General features: G+C 44.0%; 1 protein-coding gene across 1 annotated transcript in view; it reads right to left on the reverse strand.

The window, feature by feature from the left end:
• LOC138582871 (aquaporin-8-like) overlaps nt 1-17,243 on the reverse strand; it is a 508,777-nt gene that overhangs the window by 331,725 nt on the left and 159,809 nt on the right. Inside the window, exon 2 of the mRNA XM_069654561.1 lies at nt 6,554-6,859. Within this exon, the coding sequence (XP_069510662.1) occupies nt 6,554-6,771 (218 nt within the window). The 5' untranslated portion in view covers nt 6,772-6,859. The remainder of the gene's footprint in view (nt 1-6,553; nt 6,860-17,243) is intronic.

The raw sequence follows: 17,243 nt of genomic DNA on the forward strand, positions 1-17,243 counted from the left end.
ACTTCTGCCCTTAGTTCCCCAAGTAACTGGGCTAGCTGGTCGGTATCTGAGGTTTCCATAGCGCCTGGACGGGAGTTTTGTGGTAGGCTTTGCGTTCTGTAACGCTCACCTGATTCCCGTAGAGGCGCCGGTCTTGACTGGGCGTATACCGTATCTTCAAAGGTGATGTGTAACACACGGCTGGCTCTTTGGGCTGGACCTCTGTGCACTGTATGTCTGACTCGAAGGGTAAGATGTCTGCAGATAGAAAATATGGGATTAATGAACTGGGTTATTGAATGTCTCTCTCTTCTTCCCTTTCTCTTCTCCTGTAGAACCCCAAAGGTTAACGCTCTCACCTTAGGTAAGTGAACGCCGTGCTCTCCATCTGCCTCGAGGCAGGGTGCTGTAACCAGTTTCTTCACTGGATAAGGGGAGCAGGCCTCTTGACTTCAGAGGACTGCTGTCCGTCGTTTACTGCACGAACGGTAAGTTTCGAGTAATTCTAATGTCTTTAAAGTATTTAGTAATGATGTCTCTTGTTTTGCAGGGTTCCGGCGATGGCGGATGACGGGCTGAAGTGAGTTGAAGATGGAGCCCGTGTGATGAATAGAAGCGCCTGGAAGCACGTAAGTAAGCGCTTGTTGCCTGCTTCACAATGCGCTCTAACTGTCTTTTTATTTTGCAGGTACAAGTTCGGAGCGGCTGCAGGGTGCCGGAATACCCACTGGGTTAGATGTGGAAAGGAGTAATGGCACGTGAGTATTAAAGTTCCCCAATGTCTTTAAACGCACCTTGTTTTGTCTTTCAGATGCGGGATGCAGCGCCGAAGGCCTCCGGAGCGTGCGAAGAGTTGGTAAGCTTTTGTCTTTCAGATGCCGGAATGCAGTGTGAAGACCTCCGGAGCGCATGAAGAGTAGGTAAGCCTTTGTCTTTCAGATGCCGGAATGCAGCGCGAGGCGTTGGTGACAGCCGATGGACCAGGTAAGTGAAGAGCTGTCACTGAAGACCGTAATGCTAACCTGTTCTTTCTTGTCTTTATAGATGTTGCTGAAGACTGGATTCAGGATGGTAAGCCTTTTTCCTTAGGCCCAGGATCAGATGCAGAAGACACGATGAGCGTTCTGCTGCTGAGGATGCAGAATAACGCAAAGCAAGATTCATCCATCGGGTGTGGTTTAAATAGCCTCCTGTAGTGCTTAGGTGTCTCCTTGCACGGCCACGCCTAGGTAAGAAAAGAGTTCCTGCTTTCCAGAAGAGTTCCAGTGTTCTGAATCTATGGAGTGGCTCCTGCCCTACCCAACAGGAAAAGTAGTTCCAAACAGAAGAGGATCAGAGGCTCAACTGGCAGGCAAGTACGCAGCATGGTCTGCTGCAGGTAAGTCCACCCAAGCATTATGAGCCCGGCGCTTCCAGTGCTGGGACTGGGCATATTTATGAGCCTGGTGCCACTGGCGCCAGGACTGGGTCCAAAAGGTCCCAATTGGGACTGGTTGGCACTCGGAACCTGGGTTATGGATCTGCTTCCAAGGGAGTTGGGAAAACCCTGACCTTTTGGAAGCAGAGATCATGACACCTGCCTGATTAAACTTTAACATGTATAAACTGAAAATCAAATGTTTGCAATCTAAGAGGCCTGTTACTGATAGTAACCCATATTGTAATTGTTTTATCCCATGGTTTAAAATCTTGAATGATAATTCTAGCTGTATTTGATACAACACGTTTGTTTTGTGCTAAGGAAAAGGCCACAGAATTTAACAATTAAATTAAACCTGGCTGAAGCTGCCAAACTGGAATGGCAGGTTTTTCTCACAGAAGGAATGTCTGTCCTCCAGCAGGAAATCAAGGAGAAGTGTTAATTACAGGGCAGGAAAGAACGTGGTCTACAGAGGCAAAAGGAAGAATGAAAAGCTGCAGCAGGAAATTCGATGTGTGAATACAGTCGTAAATGGCCTCTGCAAGGAACAAACATGGAGGATGGCTCCTGGGCTTCCAGAGAGAGATCAAGGGGTGGAGCCAAACAACCATGTGTTGCTTAAGAAGGACAAAGAACATATTTTATAAAAAAGACTGATAACGTGTTATCTAAAATTGTAAAAAATATCAAAATAACAGAGTTGTTAATGAAATTTCTGGCGGCACGGGTTAAGAGGCGCTAGATCTATGTGACATGTTCTGCACAGCAATGGCAAGAAATGTGATTTTACGCAAAATGTATTTCCGCTAGACCTGTGAAACTTCATAAACGTATTCCCATGTTAAACAGGCACACTTGTAGAAATTTGTTTAAAAATTGGACATTTTGTTCATAGTGAAAAGGGCAAAATTCTGTGAGAAGCGGAGACAAGATCCCCCAGCTACGGGGTTTTGAGGAATAGCTGCTATGCAAAATATGTAATCTGTATATGTGATTCTTATAGAGGGTGCACATGTGTAAAATGTATTGTGCCAAAAGTAGACTTTGTGTTCCAAGGGATAGGGGTGGATTCTCAGCCTCATAAAACTGCACCATAAAGATGACATTCTGTTTCTCTCCTCCTATCAAGGCAGAGAGTAGACTCTGACTCAATCACCTTTCAAAGGGGCAAGCTTAGGATAAACCGGCCCTCACACCCCCTTTATGATGTCATTTCATAGCATAAATATAGACAGCTCACCACTCAGAAAGACGGATAGATTCACTCACTATCCTGATGCTGACGGAGCACCCTGCTGCTGAACTCTACATCTTCCTTGCTCCAGACTCCAGAAACTTGGCAAAGCAAAAGGTCTACTGCATAGCTGAACCATTTCAGCTAGGCCTCAAATTCCAGAACAGAACCCCACAAGCCTAAGGGTAAGCATGATAATACAGCCGGGCTGTGCTGTTACTGCTTTCCTGCAGTGAAATAACCACAGAATCAAGAAGTGCATATCCAGTCCAGTCCTGTGCCATGCTGTGACCAGAGCACCTTGCTGTTCCAGTCCAGACCTGCGCCGTGCCGTGACCAGAACGCCTTGCTGACCCTGCCCAGTCCGATAGGCCCAGCCATCTTTCCTAAACCAGATCCAATCCCCTGACCAGGATCCTGACGGTCCCATTTAAAAACATATCCAGTGAGTATAAATAGGATGAATTGTGTCACTAGCATATGTACTTTGCATAGTCTTATCCCTATCTTAGACCCACCCTATCTTGCATTTAGAACCTGTAGTGTTAGGATTATCTTTGCATTGTCTGAAACCTCTCTCTAAACCTCATATCTTTCCTCCAGAACTAATATTGTTAAAACTATCTTTGCGCTGATCCCCTTTCTAATCTGAAGAAGGCTAGTTTCCTTAGCAGGCAGTCACCCTAATCAAGTGATTGTGTTCCTGTGTGGTATTTGTTCTGTTCATAGTCATCCTCTAGTGTCAGAAATCCATTTGTCATTTTAAAGCGCATTCCTGTTTTCCACTCTTGTGACTATCTCGGAAAACAACTTCCACTAAAACGTCTCTAATTCCCTCCATTTTTGTGATAGAAACAAAATTTCAACTTCTGATATCATCCACAGTTTTCCATCGAGCCAAAACCGCATTCCAAATCAATGCAATTCTCCCGTTATCGCGAATATCGCACAGTGAAAAGTTTGCCACAAATTTTTATTTTGGGAAATTTTACACGTGTAAAACAGCTTTTAATTGCTTCCGACTTGAATTTTAAGATTTCAAATGTTTTCTTGGGATTAAATCATTGCTTGTGTTTGTGTGCAACTATCCAAAGCGGCTCGCATAAGAATTTATGACAATTTAAGCAATTTTGACCATATTTGGTGTTTTTGCCCAGTCCATCCTAAAGATAACTTTTAAAGCCATTCTGACAGCCTGACCGTCTATTCCGTTTTCTCTTGTGTTTGAAAGGGGGAAAGTGGGATTGATATTCTGTTTGAATTCTGCCATTCCTGAATACCTGCTCTCTCCGCCTATCTCTTTACATTGGCTATTGGAGTTTGAGGGGTGTGCAGGGGGAACCTCTAACCACAGTGCAATTTGATCTGAACCCACACAAAAGTATTATTTTCTGTGCTGAATTGTGTTGCTCACTACTTACTCATTGTGTATTAAAGATATTATTCAGTGTTACTTCACCCCATTGGTGATTGTTGTGTACCTATTAAACTTGTCGCTACCTGGCCCTGGTGACTCCCGTTGCAATAATCCTTCAATCCTGTGAGGTGTCCTGAGGGACTCTGCACCACAGAAGATTTCATCTTTCCTGGTTTTGGGTCTCCTACTGGAAGCTGTCTGGAACCGATTCCTGTGCACAGCAACCAACCAAAACCAAATACTGACCCCAAAAGTGAGCTCTGCACCTGCAACTCCTAGGCCTTCCTGGACCGGACAAAGTGCAGAAGATTGTAACCCAGATGGATTCCAAGAAAACACCTTCAGTGGTCTATGGAAGAATCAGAGTAAGGGGGGTACGTTAACATACCTGTTTCTCCATATGGTTACATTGGGTGTAAAGTCCTGACCCTAACTCACTCTGACCTGACCTTTGGTGGTGATTGAGTGAGTGATTACCTGAACTTTTATCTAACTTGGAAGCTTTTCATAATCACCACCAAAGGCAAATGCAATCTTCATATCTAAAGTTACCTGAAGAAGTGAATAATATGGAACTGGTGACTTTTGGACACATGACCCCAAACTATCTTAGGGTTGAACCTATAAAAAGAGAAGCTGTTTGTGTTGATTCTACAGTGGTCTGCCTATTTTCCTTGCATCTGACTGCTCACCTGTGTTGCACTGGTTATTCATTCATATGCAATTCTATATAACCTAAGGGTAGAGGTGTATAAATGTTTTATAAGGATGTGTGTGGCAATACTTACCTGTGATTTATTTGTATGCTTGCTGTGTAAACTAAGTACCTAATAAATAAATCATTGTATTTTACACTTTATAGTGTCTAACTGGAAATACTGGTGTTGCTCTTTGTAAAATCACTGTAACCCTAGACAACTCTCACACTTTCCTGAGTCTAAGCCTTGACTTCTAGGCTACCTTACCTTGATTGGGCTTTCACTTACTTCTCAGTATCTTCCCTGTTCACCATAATAGGGTGGCCTCCCAAAATCCTGACACCATTGCTGATTTTGGAAATACATCTTAATAATTACACACATTTCAATGTTAGGGTGAATGCTGTGAAAAATGAAATGTGCACGTAGATCCATTGTGCATTATGTCTTTAGTGAATACATCATACAGCTTTTTCAGCACTGACATACTTTTAAAATAGAAAGATCTGTGGTAATTCTTATGTTCCCAAAATTCTCTGAATTTGTTTGAAGCAGCCATAAACCTTCAGTCCTGTTATTTGTTTTCTTCACTTCGCTCATGAGAGAATTTTGAAAGAGTGCAATAGTAGTGTACCAGACTGCATATCTTGAAATGTAACCTTCTATCGGAAAATAATGTTTATGTTTATCCTAGGCCTTGGTTATCAGCAAGACACGTGTATTGTGCTTATTAAGACCACAAAATTTACTAGAAGTTATTAGAAATTAAAATGATAAAACATGTTAAAAAAAGTCAGTTTACAATTTTAGTTAATTCATGCATTTTATGACTGATTCTTTTCTTTTGGCAAGGATGCATACCATTGTGTCTCTCAAAATGGACTCATTTGAAATGGTGGTACTCAAATTTAAAACAATTATCTATTTCTTTTGTGAGCAACAGTGCAACTATTAATTTCAAATGTTGGCCACTTATTGTCATTTTCCGTTAGTAGCACTAATAACCAAATGCAGAAACTCAGTACCTCCCACACAGCCTATCCATGTCCCAGCCATCTCCCTCTGTGTGGGCAATATGTCCAGAGCGTGAGGGCAACATTCCTATTGGGCACATGCAAGGACAATGTGTGTCTCCAAACCAGGTCAGTCCTCCAAAATGGCTGTTGCTCTCATCCTACTTGTTACCCAAAAACACTCTCATTTAAAACATATCTGTGCTTTTATCTGGTTGCACTGCTTTTAACAACAGCATGGCTGGTTGTAGCAAACAGGGAGGGGGGCAGAAAGGGTGGGGGGAATAGTAGTATATTTCATTTTATCTGGTTAACTAAAGTGTTAATCTTTGGGATGCTATTTTCTCAAACCTAAACAACAGGGTAGACGATCTAAGTCAGTTGCATTACCACAAAGAGAGCAGAAATGAATTACTGTCACCAAGAACTCATGTGCACTGTTAGAGGTTTTTAACCATTAGTGCAGGGGTCTACAATATGCAGCTCTTAAGGTGATTTGAACTACGACTCCCATGACCAGGCCCCATTGTCTATGCTGGGAAGCGCCATTGGGAGATGTTGTCCAGAACAACTGATCCCTGCATTTGTATCATTTTGTTCTCACAGTTACGGTATGCTGCTAGATAAGACATGTTATGTTACAATAATATACAATGAATACGTAAAAGTCTTCATGTGGCATCGACATATAACTGCCCCAGAGGTCTCCTCAGAGGCCATGTGCAGATCAAGTTGGTTCATATTAATAATTAACCCCCATCTAGAAGTTGATGGAAAGTACAACGCACTTACCTGATCTTCCAAAAAGCAGCTACTAATGCTCCCAGAGCCAAGCCGTGAGCCAGAGCGGGATGCACCACCCCTGTATCCATGGGGTTGGTGAGGGTTGAGAGGCACGCTGTCGCTATGAAGAGAGTGGTGCCTATGAACTCTGCCACACAGGGCTGGATGTACTTCTCAACAATGTTGGCTTCATCTGAATCTTTCCTTTCTTGGGCCCAGTCTACCATGTTGGGTTGCCTCCAACCTCAAGGGTCCACCCGCTGCCAAGTGTCTTACCGTCAAAGAGCCTATGCTAGTTGGATTCTGTCACTGTACCTGAAAGGGAGAGGAACATATTTCAATGAAATCTACATTTTTTTTTAAATTTTATTTTATAAAAGGCACTCTCATGAGCTCAGTTATCCTCTAGGAAGTACATTTTACCTGAACTGGACTAACCTCTACCCAGTAGGTAGCTTTTCATGGCACAGTGCATACCACAAACTAGAGATCATCTTGTTTTTTTGTGTGTTCCACTACTTTTATTTTTTTCTGTTAACAGTTTCACTACTTTTTGCAACTATTTTTACCATTCCTTTACTTTACTTTACTGTGTATAGCCAGAAGAAGGCGTTAAAACATCTTATTCAAACAGAGCAGTTTTCAATTGTTTCCTAAAAAGCAGTGGGTTTTGGGTACTACACAGATTTTGTGGTAGGTTGTTCCATGCCATCACGGCCTGGCTGGACCGGGTAGGCATGACCATAGCCTCTTACCCACTTAATCCTTGGCAAAAACTGGTGCATGGTGTCCGTAGATTGGGTATTTATTGTGTATTTCTGTACAGAAATGCAGTCCCTAATATGCCCAGGTGCTTGTCCATATAATGCTTGTCCATATGAAGAGGTATGGACAATCGTGAGTATTTTAAAGCAAATTCTGGACTTCACTGATTCCTCCTGTAAGTCGAAATGTGCTCATGTCTTGGCACACCCATGACAATCCAGACAGCATCATTCCATAGAATTTGCTGTTTTCCCAAACATCGTTTGGGTGGGGAGACAAAGATCAGGAGCTCAGTTGTATCTCTGTTCAAGCACATGCCATTTGTTGCCATCTAATTCTAGATTGTACCATACATAGAACATATTTTCTCTGCGTCCTTTGCATAATCCCCTCTATCTAGTTTGTGAACCGGACTCTTAGCTTTTGTAGCAAGTCACATAACAGGCAGCAACAAATATGAAACAAGGATGAAGACATACAGGTGCCCTGTTCACATTCAAGCAATTCATGTCCAGAACACACCTCTCCCCAAATTATTCTAGACACCTGTTGCTGAAGAATGATCTGATCCAGAAAACTGCCTCTTCAGACCAAATACCTATATATGCTCATCTCTCTAATAGTTTATTATGGACTAAAAGATTGAAGGCTGCCGATAGATCAAAAGCACCAGCAGCCCCGACTTGTTCTTATCCATAATGTTGACTATTTCGGTTTGAAGGTCTAATAGAGCACTCTCCGTGACATGAAAGGATATAAAACCTGATTGTCTGCTGTGAAGGATATGGTGGGTCTCCTTTTGTTCAGGGTTTGGTGACATGGTCTCACTGGATAACAGGTTGAAACCAGACCTGGACTTGTTCTGTTGGGCTTTGTAAGGGAGGAAAGATCTTTTGGACCCCCTCCCCTTCATTCTTATCCCCACACGCACACTATGCTTGTTCCGTAGATGACCATGCACCACCGGACAAGGTTCTGGACAGCCTTGGGGCGACACATACACGTGCCACACCCGTAAGAAAATCGATTTCCAACTCCATTTTGTATGGTTACTGACTCCATTTTTTACTTGTTCTAGTAGGAGATGCAGATGCACTGGCCTGCAGGCCTGCACCTCTCCCCCTGTGTCCGCGCACAGTAAACCAGCCATACCCCCTCCTTCTCCCCTGTGCCGCTGCTGCAGCCAGCGTGTTCTCATGGATGTCTGAGTGTAAGAAGTAGCATTTTGAACGTTGTATCTTTTATCTTCCCTTTTGCATCACTGCCCGGTGAGTGAACTGGGCCACAGCTCCAGCCTGAAAAAAAACATCCATCTCCATGACTCTGAATGAGCACCAACAGACTCCCAGGTTCAGAGACACAGCTCTCAGCCCCCAGCCCCTTAGCCCTAAGTTCTGTTTGATTTGCCAGTTATGTACCACCCCAGCTCACCACTAATGCTCGAATTCCAAGCAATAATATATCCTCTCTTGTACTAACACAGTATTAAGCTGTCCCCTAGTAGATCTAACAAAGGAATTGATGCAGATAACCCTAGAATGTAACCCCAAGATAAAGCACCCGATTCATGAAGTAACCCTTTTAAGTATATATAATTGATTATTGTGGGATATAATAAATGGATCAGTAATATGCCAATAAATGTCAGAGTATATGTGGCCAAAAGGGCATTGTTAAGTAGTGTAAATTTTAACAGCTCGGACATAATTTGACCCTGCACTCCACCCAGAAGAGCCCAGCTGACCCGTGCACCCCACGCTGGCACCACGTGGACCTCCGCCAATCCTGGAGCAGCCACCCGGCTTAAAGAATGCATACTATCCAGTCCTCACCAACCATTCCCCACAATTTATATGCCCGCTATATCCTACATCATCGATGATGTGATTTTGTAATAAATATGAATGTTTTTCTATTGTGTGGCAGAGCGCTCTTGGAGTATGCAGAGTCCTCTGTATGCCCTATATTTTTGGATAAACCTATCTCTTAACTTCACCCGCACTTGGTCCTGGTCTCATTCCCTAATGGGGTGTGTCCGTTATTGACTCTCATTGTGGAGTTTTGCATTGTATTTTGGGGGACTGCTCACTTTCATTGGTGACCCAACGTGATAGCGTTCTTTCAGTTCCTTCTGGCACGAGACGTTTCCCGGTCACAGTGGAGACCCAGGGCGCGCCCCCTCAAAGCTGCCCACCTATAGCAATCGGTATCCTTCGTCGTGCGAACCCAATAGTACGAGAGAGCCAAAGGGTCCCGGCTTTGCAAATAGCTGCCGTACCGCTCGCCGGAGCCGGGTGTGGCCATTGAGTGTGGGGCAGCTCCTTGACAGACCGGGTCCGGAGGGTCTCGGATCAAGACAGACACATGAGTATCAAGTGCGAGCGACATTAAAAGAGAGTGGGAGAGAAACGGGGAACTAGGGAGAAGATAGAGGGAATTGTGGGACTATATGGTGGAAAATAGAGGGTGAAGGGATTTACGAGGAACTTTTTCTTTTAGCTATTCTTACTCTTTTTCGTGCATATGGCCATTAGGTGAAGTACAGAGGTTATAAGGTGGATAGAGGTACAGGTACCTAGCTCAGCGAGGGGATAGAAGGCGGGTCTGCATTAGTACTATTTCGACTAGTACAGGAGATAATGAGGAAATAAGTGGAAGCACTAGGAGTCTCACTTAGAGGGAGAGACTCGAAATAGTATTTATAAATGCTTCTTTTCTTTTCTTTTTTTCTAAAAGAGGGACATTGGTAAATAAGGGGGAGGTCCACTAGAAAATAAAGACGAGTGAACGGGAAAGGACGCTATGTGGATAAAACGTAAGGGGAGAGAAAAAATAGAAAGGGATGATTTATGTTTGAATGTTAAATGTGGTGTGTCTAATGTTGATTGTTGTATAATATGCATTGTCTATGCATGCTGCACGCTATTCAGGTGACTGGTTAATGACAAAGGTAACATTGTATTATTGTTTCATAAACCTGTTCTGCTACAAAAAAGGGGGTTAGGTTCTGGTTGGTAAAGTATATTGTGGCAGAGGTGCTATATGAAGTGGTGAATAATTATAGTGCACTGAGTAGCATTGGTGCAGTAACCCACAGAAAATTGAAGGTTTGTTAAGCAGAATGGGTGCGGAAACACCACTCACACACGTTTGTCAGAGTTTGCCAGGGTATGCTGAGAGAATTAAGAAGTATTACGATCAGTGGATTACAGAACTGAAAGTGGAAGTTTTGCCTCATGTGTGGGCCGAAGGGGGCTCGTTTGACAAAAGTGTATTGGACATGGTAGCAACATGTTTATTTGTGAAATACAAAGGTAAACAGTTACAAAACAGGAGAGAATACCCCAGAATAAAAACAAAGGCAAGATGCATCCCCCCTGATAGCAAGTAGCAATGTAAAAGAAGGGGAAACAAAGAAGGGAGAACAGAAGTGACAAAACTATACCCACTCCTGACCAAGCCGGCTGAGGGATACAGTGACCCTGTGTATGTATGTAAGCCCACAACCCCACCAGCACCCCAATCCTCAGCCCCAGCACCGCCCCCATATGATCCATGGGGAAATATAGAACAGTTCGTCCAAGATCTAGAATCAAGGCTAACAATGACTCAAATGGAGCTGAATAGGCTGAGAGATATATGTGAACAGAGCTGCTCGCCAACACCAAGAGCAGAGCAGACGCAATGCCCCTGACACCACATAGGTTAACTGAGGAAGGTTGGAAAAAGGGAGAAATATTGTTCTGAATAAATGACACCCCCATGAGAATAAGAGAAATAGATCAGATAGAAGAACAGGTAAGTGTGGAAGATGAAAGTGTGGCCTCAGAAAGAGAGGAGGAATATTGGTGCGATATAGAAGAACAAGAAGAAGAAGGTAAGAGACTAGAGGGGGAAACGGGGGGAGGCCAATTGGGAATAGAAACGTCACCTACAGGGGGAACAATGGAAGTGCAATGGCACGTAAATTTGAGGGCGAGAGCAGGAAGAATGGCGGTGTTAGGTAAGATGGGAGCAAAGGTAGGTATGGGAAAAACAAAGAACAAGTTACAGTTACAGTTAATACACAAAGGAGCTGGTAGGCCCCATTATGTCCCTTGGGCCCAAATGGATAAAGCCAACTTGCTAAAAACACTACCCCTGCTTTCAGGAGGGTCGAGAAAGTGGAAATATGCGTTCGAGAAAAATACTGCCGGGCCCCTTAGCAATAGGTGATGTCAAAAGCTTGCTGGTCTCAGCAGTGGGTGATCAAGCTAACAGGGTGTGGGCAAAGGCAGGATTCCCTGGGATGACGCTAGACTGTGATCGCCATGATGGGGCATTGTAAAACACAGTGAGGGCAAGAATATGGGACGCGCTGAGAGAAACATTCAAAGATAAACCTGACCTACAATCAGCAATGCAGTGTACGATGGGGGAGGAGGAAGATGCGACTGCTTACATTCTTCGGGTGCAGGAGATGTGGAGAGCGGAAACAGGCACAGCCTGACCCAAGGTACACATACGAACAGAGAAATCACATACATAATGTACAGCAACACCCACAAAGTCAGGAACACATGCCACCAGCATGTGGAAATCCCTTCGCTACCACAGCCAATGGCACACCAGGGCCCCTTAGAGGGACGATAATGGTAGGAGACAATGTATTCAATAATGGCGAAAACATGACATACTCAGCATAGGACAACTCACAGAGAGCACTTGCATGTCCAGTACTATCAACGACCCTCAATGCAGCCGAGGAACAACTGATGGGGGCGGAGATAGGGAACAAACAATTAATCGTTATGGTGGATTCAGGAGCGGAAAAATAATGCCTGAAGGAAGGCCGGTTTCCACTGTCAAATAATAAAATGGAGATGCAGGGGTTTTCTGGGGCGGTGGTCTAGGTTCCGTACACAAAAGAACTAGACATAATGGTGGGAGGGAAAACAGTGCAAGCACCCCTACTATACTACAAAGACTCACCAATACATTTACTGGGGAGGGATCTCCTTAGCAAACTCAACATGACTATATCCTTCACAGAGAAAGGAATAGTGTGTTCAACACCTGGGATATGTGCCATGCGCGCCATGCTAGTGATACAGACACAAGCCATAGCACAACAAGTGCGTGGGATACCGGTTGACCCAGATATATTCATCCAGGGAATGAAAGTATTGGAACGCATCGTACCTGAACTTACACGCCACGAGTGGTGAGTGCCATCTGAATTTTTGTTCCGACATGTAGCACCCCCAGAAGTGGTAGCAGGATCAGTGGTGTCTATAGACTTATATCGAGAACAAGTGTCAACCCAATGAATCATTGTTATTGGTATGGATGAGCAGGGGTGTGAATGGTGGACAGTGTTGTGTATAAACCCCAACATAGCATTGCGGGATGTTTCAGGCGAGGAGCTGTTTACTGATGCTGACACTGATAGGGAGATTATAATGGAAATAGCAATACCCTGTGAGATAATGATCCAGCACAGGCAAGTGCCACTTCCTCTCATGGCCATCATCAGTGCTCCACCTGCATTCTTTAGCGAAGATATGCAACAAGTACCACCAGTACTATGGACAACTGGCCCTCATGATGTAGGCTGCTCAGATAAGTGACCCCAGTGAAATAAAACTCACACCGGGAGCATTGTTGCCCCTGGTGAAGCAGTATCCCCTGTCAAGAGAGGCAGAAGAGGGAATAAAAGAGACAATCCATGCATTATTGCAGCAGGGGATCATTGTAGCATCAAATTCTCCCTGTAACACTTGTATCTACACGATCAAAAAAGCAAAGAGAGGGGCTTGGTGGATGATAAAGGACCTACACCCCCTCAATGACGTCATACAAAAGGAATGTCCACTTGTCCCAAACCCTGCATCAATCTTATGCAGTATTCCAAAAACAGCAACATGTTTCACAGTGGTAGATTTGAAGAATGCTTTCCTCTCGGTACCACTAGACCCCGAATCACAATATCTGACAGCGTTCACGCAGTGTAGGAAGAGATATGAACACTGTAGATTGCCCCAGGGGTATTGTGAGACCCCAAGTATTTTCAACAGGATACTACTACTGAGCATATTCTTGTCTTGTGCGCCCTGATGCTCCAGGGCCTGGCGCGCCCTACAAATAATAAACTAAACTAATCTAAACTACATGAAGACCTCGGCAGTATTGACACTAAGAGTATGATTATTCAGTATGTGGATGATTTGTTTATTTGTGGAGAGAATGAAAAAGAGTGCAGACAAGATTCAATAGCGCTATTGACGTTGTTTGCACACGAGGGATATAAAGTGGACAAACAAAAATTGCAATATTGTCTGGCGGAGGTACTCTATCTGGGTCAATTGATTTCAAAGGATGGTAAACGGATAATACCCGATAGAGCAGCTGCAGTGCGAGCAGTAAGTGAACCCAAAACAGTAAAGCAAATGCAGAAATGTCTCGGCATGTGCAATTATTGCTGCACCTGGATATTAGACTATGCAGCATACACAAAGCCATTATTACACGCACTCAAAATAGCACAAAAGGAGAACACTGCCTTGAATTGGACACAAGAAATGCACACTGCGTTTAACATATTAAAGTAATTAATTTCAAAAGCCCCGTTCCAGCGACACCAGATTATGACAGGGAATTCTACTTATTTTCACACAGCAATGGAACACTGATGACAGCTGTATTAATGCAAAAAACTTTGCTGGGCCACAAGCCATTGGCCTATTAAAGTGGCACTCTTGATGCAGTTATGCAGAACACTTTGCATGCGAACAGGCTCTAACAGCCGCAGCGTTCGCCATTGAAAAGAGCACCACGATAGTGATGGGGTGCTCCGTGATACTGTTCGTGGAACACTCGTTACTGGCTATCCTCGAGAGATGAAAAAGCACACTGACAACCCAGAGAGCTACTGCCTATGAGATAATATTGTCTAGCACAAAAATACACATAGTAATATGCAAGACAGTGAACCCAGCTACATTCCTCACTGAGGCATGCACAGTCAAGGACATTCATGATTGCGCCACATAGAGGGGGAAGATGAAGAAACACCCACAGCAAATGAAGATGTGTGGAAATGGCCGGGAAGCCCAAAAGGAAACACACCAACACAGGTTGCAAAGAACATACAAGTGCTTTATTTAAAAGCTACAACAGTTACCAAAGTCAATTGACAAACGGATAGCTATTCGGCTCTCAGAGTAACATAACGAACTTCAATGAGAGTTCAATGCGTTAGTGAGAGAGACCACACATTGGAATACTTGGGTCTTTTATACAATTCGTCCAGCCCTTGGCCAACCCTCTCGCGGGTTAACCATTCTGTGAGCCGGGCCTATGGGTTCCTTGCCAGGTCAATCCTTTAATATATGCATTTTGATTAGTTTCACTGATATAGTTGTGCATTTACATATAGGTCAACGGTAGGACAAGGGGCCTCATTACGACCCAGGCGGTAAGTTACCGCCTGGGTCGTACCTTTACCACCATGGCGTAAACTACGTTTACACCATGGTGGTTGGCGGACTTAACGCCCCATTCCGAGGTCGGCGGGGCGGTAAGTCCCCAATCCCCATTTACCCTTCCCCATTCCCATTTTTGCCCCATAGGGCATAATGGGAGTGGGGAAGGCGTTAATTACGCCACCGTAAATTACGGTGGCGTAATTAACAACATGGTCCCTTAGCGCCATGGATTTTAACACCTGCTAAAAGCAGGTGTTAAATCCGCCATGGCGCTAAGGGACCTCGGAATCAGGTGGTAAGGGTCGGCGCTGTTTACGCTGCCGTAAACCCCTTACCGCCTGCGTCGTAATGAGGCCCAAGGTCTCAGTTCGCGACCCCGACAAGTGGCCTGCATGCATATTAATTATTCATGTGTACGGAGGTCACAACGGCCAGAATCTTACTCAGAATGTCATTCGGTCTCCATTTTGATGTTCAGGGTGACTTCGATATGACAAGAGAACCTAAAATGGCGGCTAAATCCAAGATGGCGACTTGCATTACTTTCTCTAAGGTCAAGACCTTGCTGTGGAGTTCGTTCGCATATGATGTTTAGACAACTTGGCGTAGGCCAATACACATACAATTGTTACGATAGGAGGCATAATATTGTTTCAATTCCGACAAACCCTCCTTTTGGCCTATGCCAAGTGCTAATATAATTTCTAATGTCTTTGTAAATAACTCCATGCATTGTCGTCCATACATCCTGAATCATTATCCGTAATATCTATAGCCATTAGGTCGTTCATCAGAATCTCTTGTAACACAAACTCTTTAGATGCTGTATCTGGGGCATACATTTTGAGCCCTACTGTGCTCACTACCTGAGCACAACATCCCCCTAGCATTGCACATATACTAGGTAGACATTGGAACAGCAACAAAGGAATAGCAGGATTCCCAAAATAACCAGTATAACAGAAAGCGCCTTCCAACCCCAGGATCATAGAGAATCCCAGAACCAAGCACTAATACTCCAATCTCCCACAGGAACATGCACTTCTGAACTAAGGATGTGCAAGTTCTGAATTGCTTTGAAAATTGTCGGTGAGGAATCTGGTACGAAAACACAGCAAGCGGACCCCACTAATTTGCATACTCCACCACGTTCTTCCAGGATGACATCTAATGCCATCCGATTTTGGAGTGCTACCAATCTTATTGCTTTCTGTTCTAGTGTCATATTGTAGAGTATATCCGTGGTCCGGTTGATGGTTCTCTCCAGTACCCTTGCTAGTCCCCTAATATTTTCAGAATTTGCTATCTGTCCCCAAAATGGCACAACTGATTTTGCTATATCTCCCAATACTTGCCCAGGGGTATCTCCGTTCTCGTCCCGCCGTGGGCGAGCCTTAGAAACTTCCAATGTGCTAGCTATGAATACCCCAGGTAACAGGATTCCTAAATAACAGGTTCCCTGCCAATCCTTGGGCAACCAGGGAAATGCTGAACTACCACAAACGAAATATACAGGCCCCCCTACATACAGAGGCCTGTTCTCCCCGGTCAAATTTACAATGTTCACACAACCGTCAAAATCTCCCATTGACCGGGTGCCATTTCTTTGTACACAAAAGGGGACTGAATCGGGGCTATGATTAATAGAGTAGGAAGGAAGCACGGCGTCCTTATTGCCTATCGGAGCCATTTTAAAGGAAATTAGAGTTTGAAAAGGAAGAGATAGTTTATCAGATGGCCTAATAGAAGCAACATTAGGTTTACTTCTATTTGCAAAAAGCGAGCATCCCAGGGCAGTCAATTTACGTTTCTCAAAATCATTTAAATTAGTTCCATCAAAGTTCCCTGAGATGCTATCATTCCAACGGCCAAAGAATAGTGCTCTAAGAGAGGCATAGCAAGCAGTCGTTAAAGGTAAAGGGTGAATATACCATCCTAGCCCCTTGTTCCCATGTTGCGGTAAATGGGTGCAAATCCAGCAATTACTCTTATTAAAAATGGCATGCGTTGCATTCATTATTATCATTAAAGTGTTATTATGGTAGTTTCGTCTATGCTGGGAGTCTCTAGGTGACAAAGTGTGAAGGTGTACAGAGGGAGTCAAAGCAGTAGGTACAATCTCAATTGGCAGTAGAGGTTTTAGAGGGTAAATTTCTTCAAAGTACCAAAGTCCCACAGCAGTAACTATACACATTCCAATTATTATTAACACAACACAGCAATACGTTTTCGGGCCCAGGCACATTGTTCGTTGTCCGAGTTGGTCACCCCCTTATTTACAAGTCCAATGCGAGCAGCAGCAGTGGAGGTGGCAGGCATCGTAGTTTCTCAATCGACGACCCCAATGTTCGTTGCTGGCGACACTACGGTCGCGCGACTTCTTAGTCCTTCCCCAACCCTAGCCAGCAGAATCCCTTTTTTCAAAAAAACCTTCCTTTTGCGAGAGAAAAGACTCTCAATAACTTTTT

The sequence above is a fragment of the Ambystoma mexicanum genome, chromosome 3q (assembly GCF_040938575.1).
Source record: "Ambystoma mexicanum isolate Mex_15411 chromosome 3q, UKY_AmexF1_1, whole genome shotgun sequence".
NCBI classification, from domain to species: Eukaryota; Metazoa; Chordata; class Amphibia; order Caudata; family Ambystomatidae; genus Ambystoma; species Ambystoma mexicanum.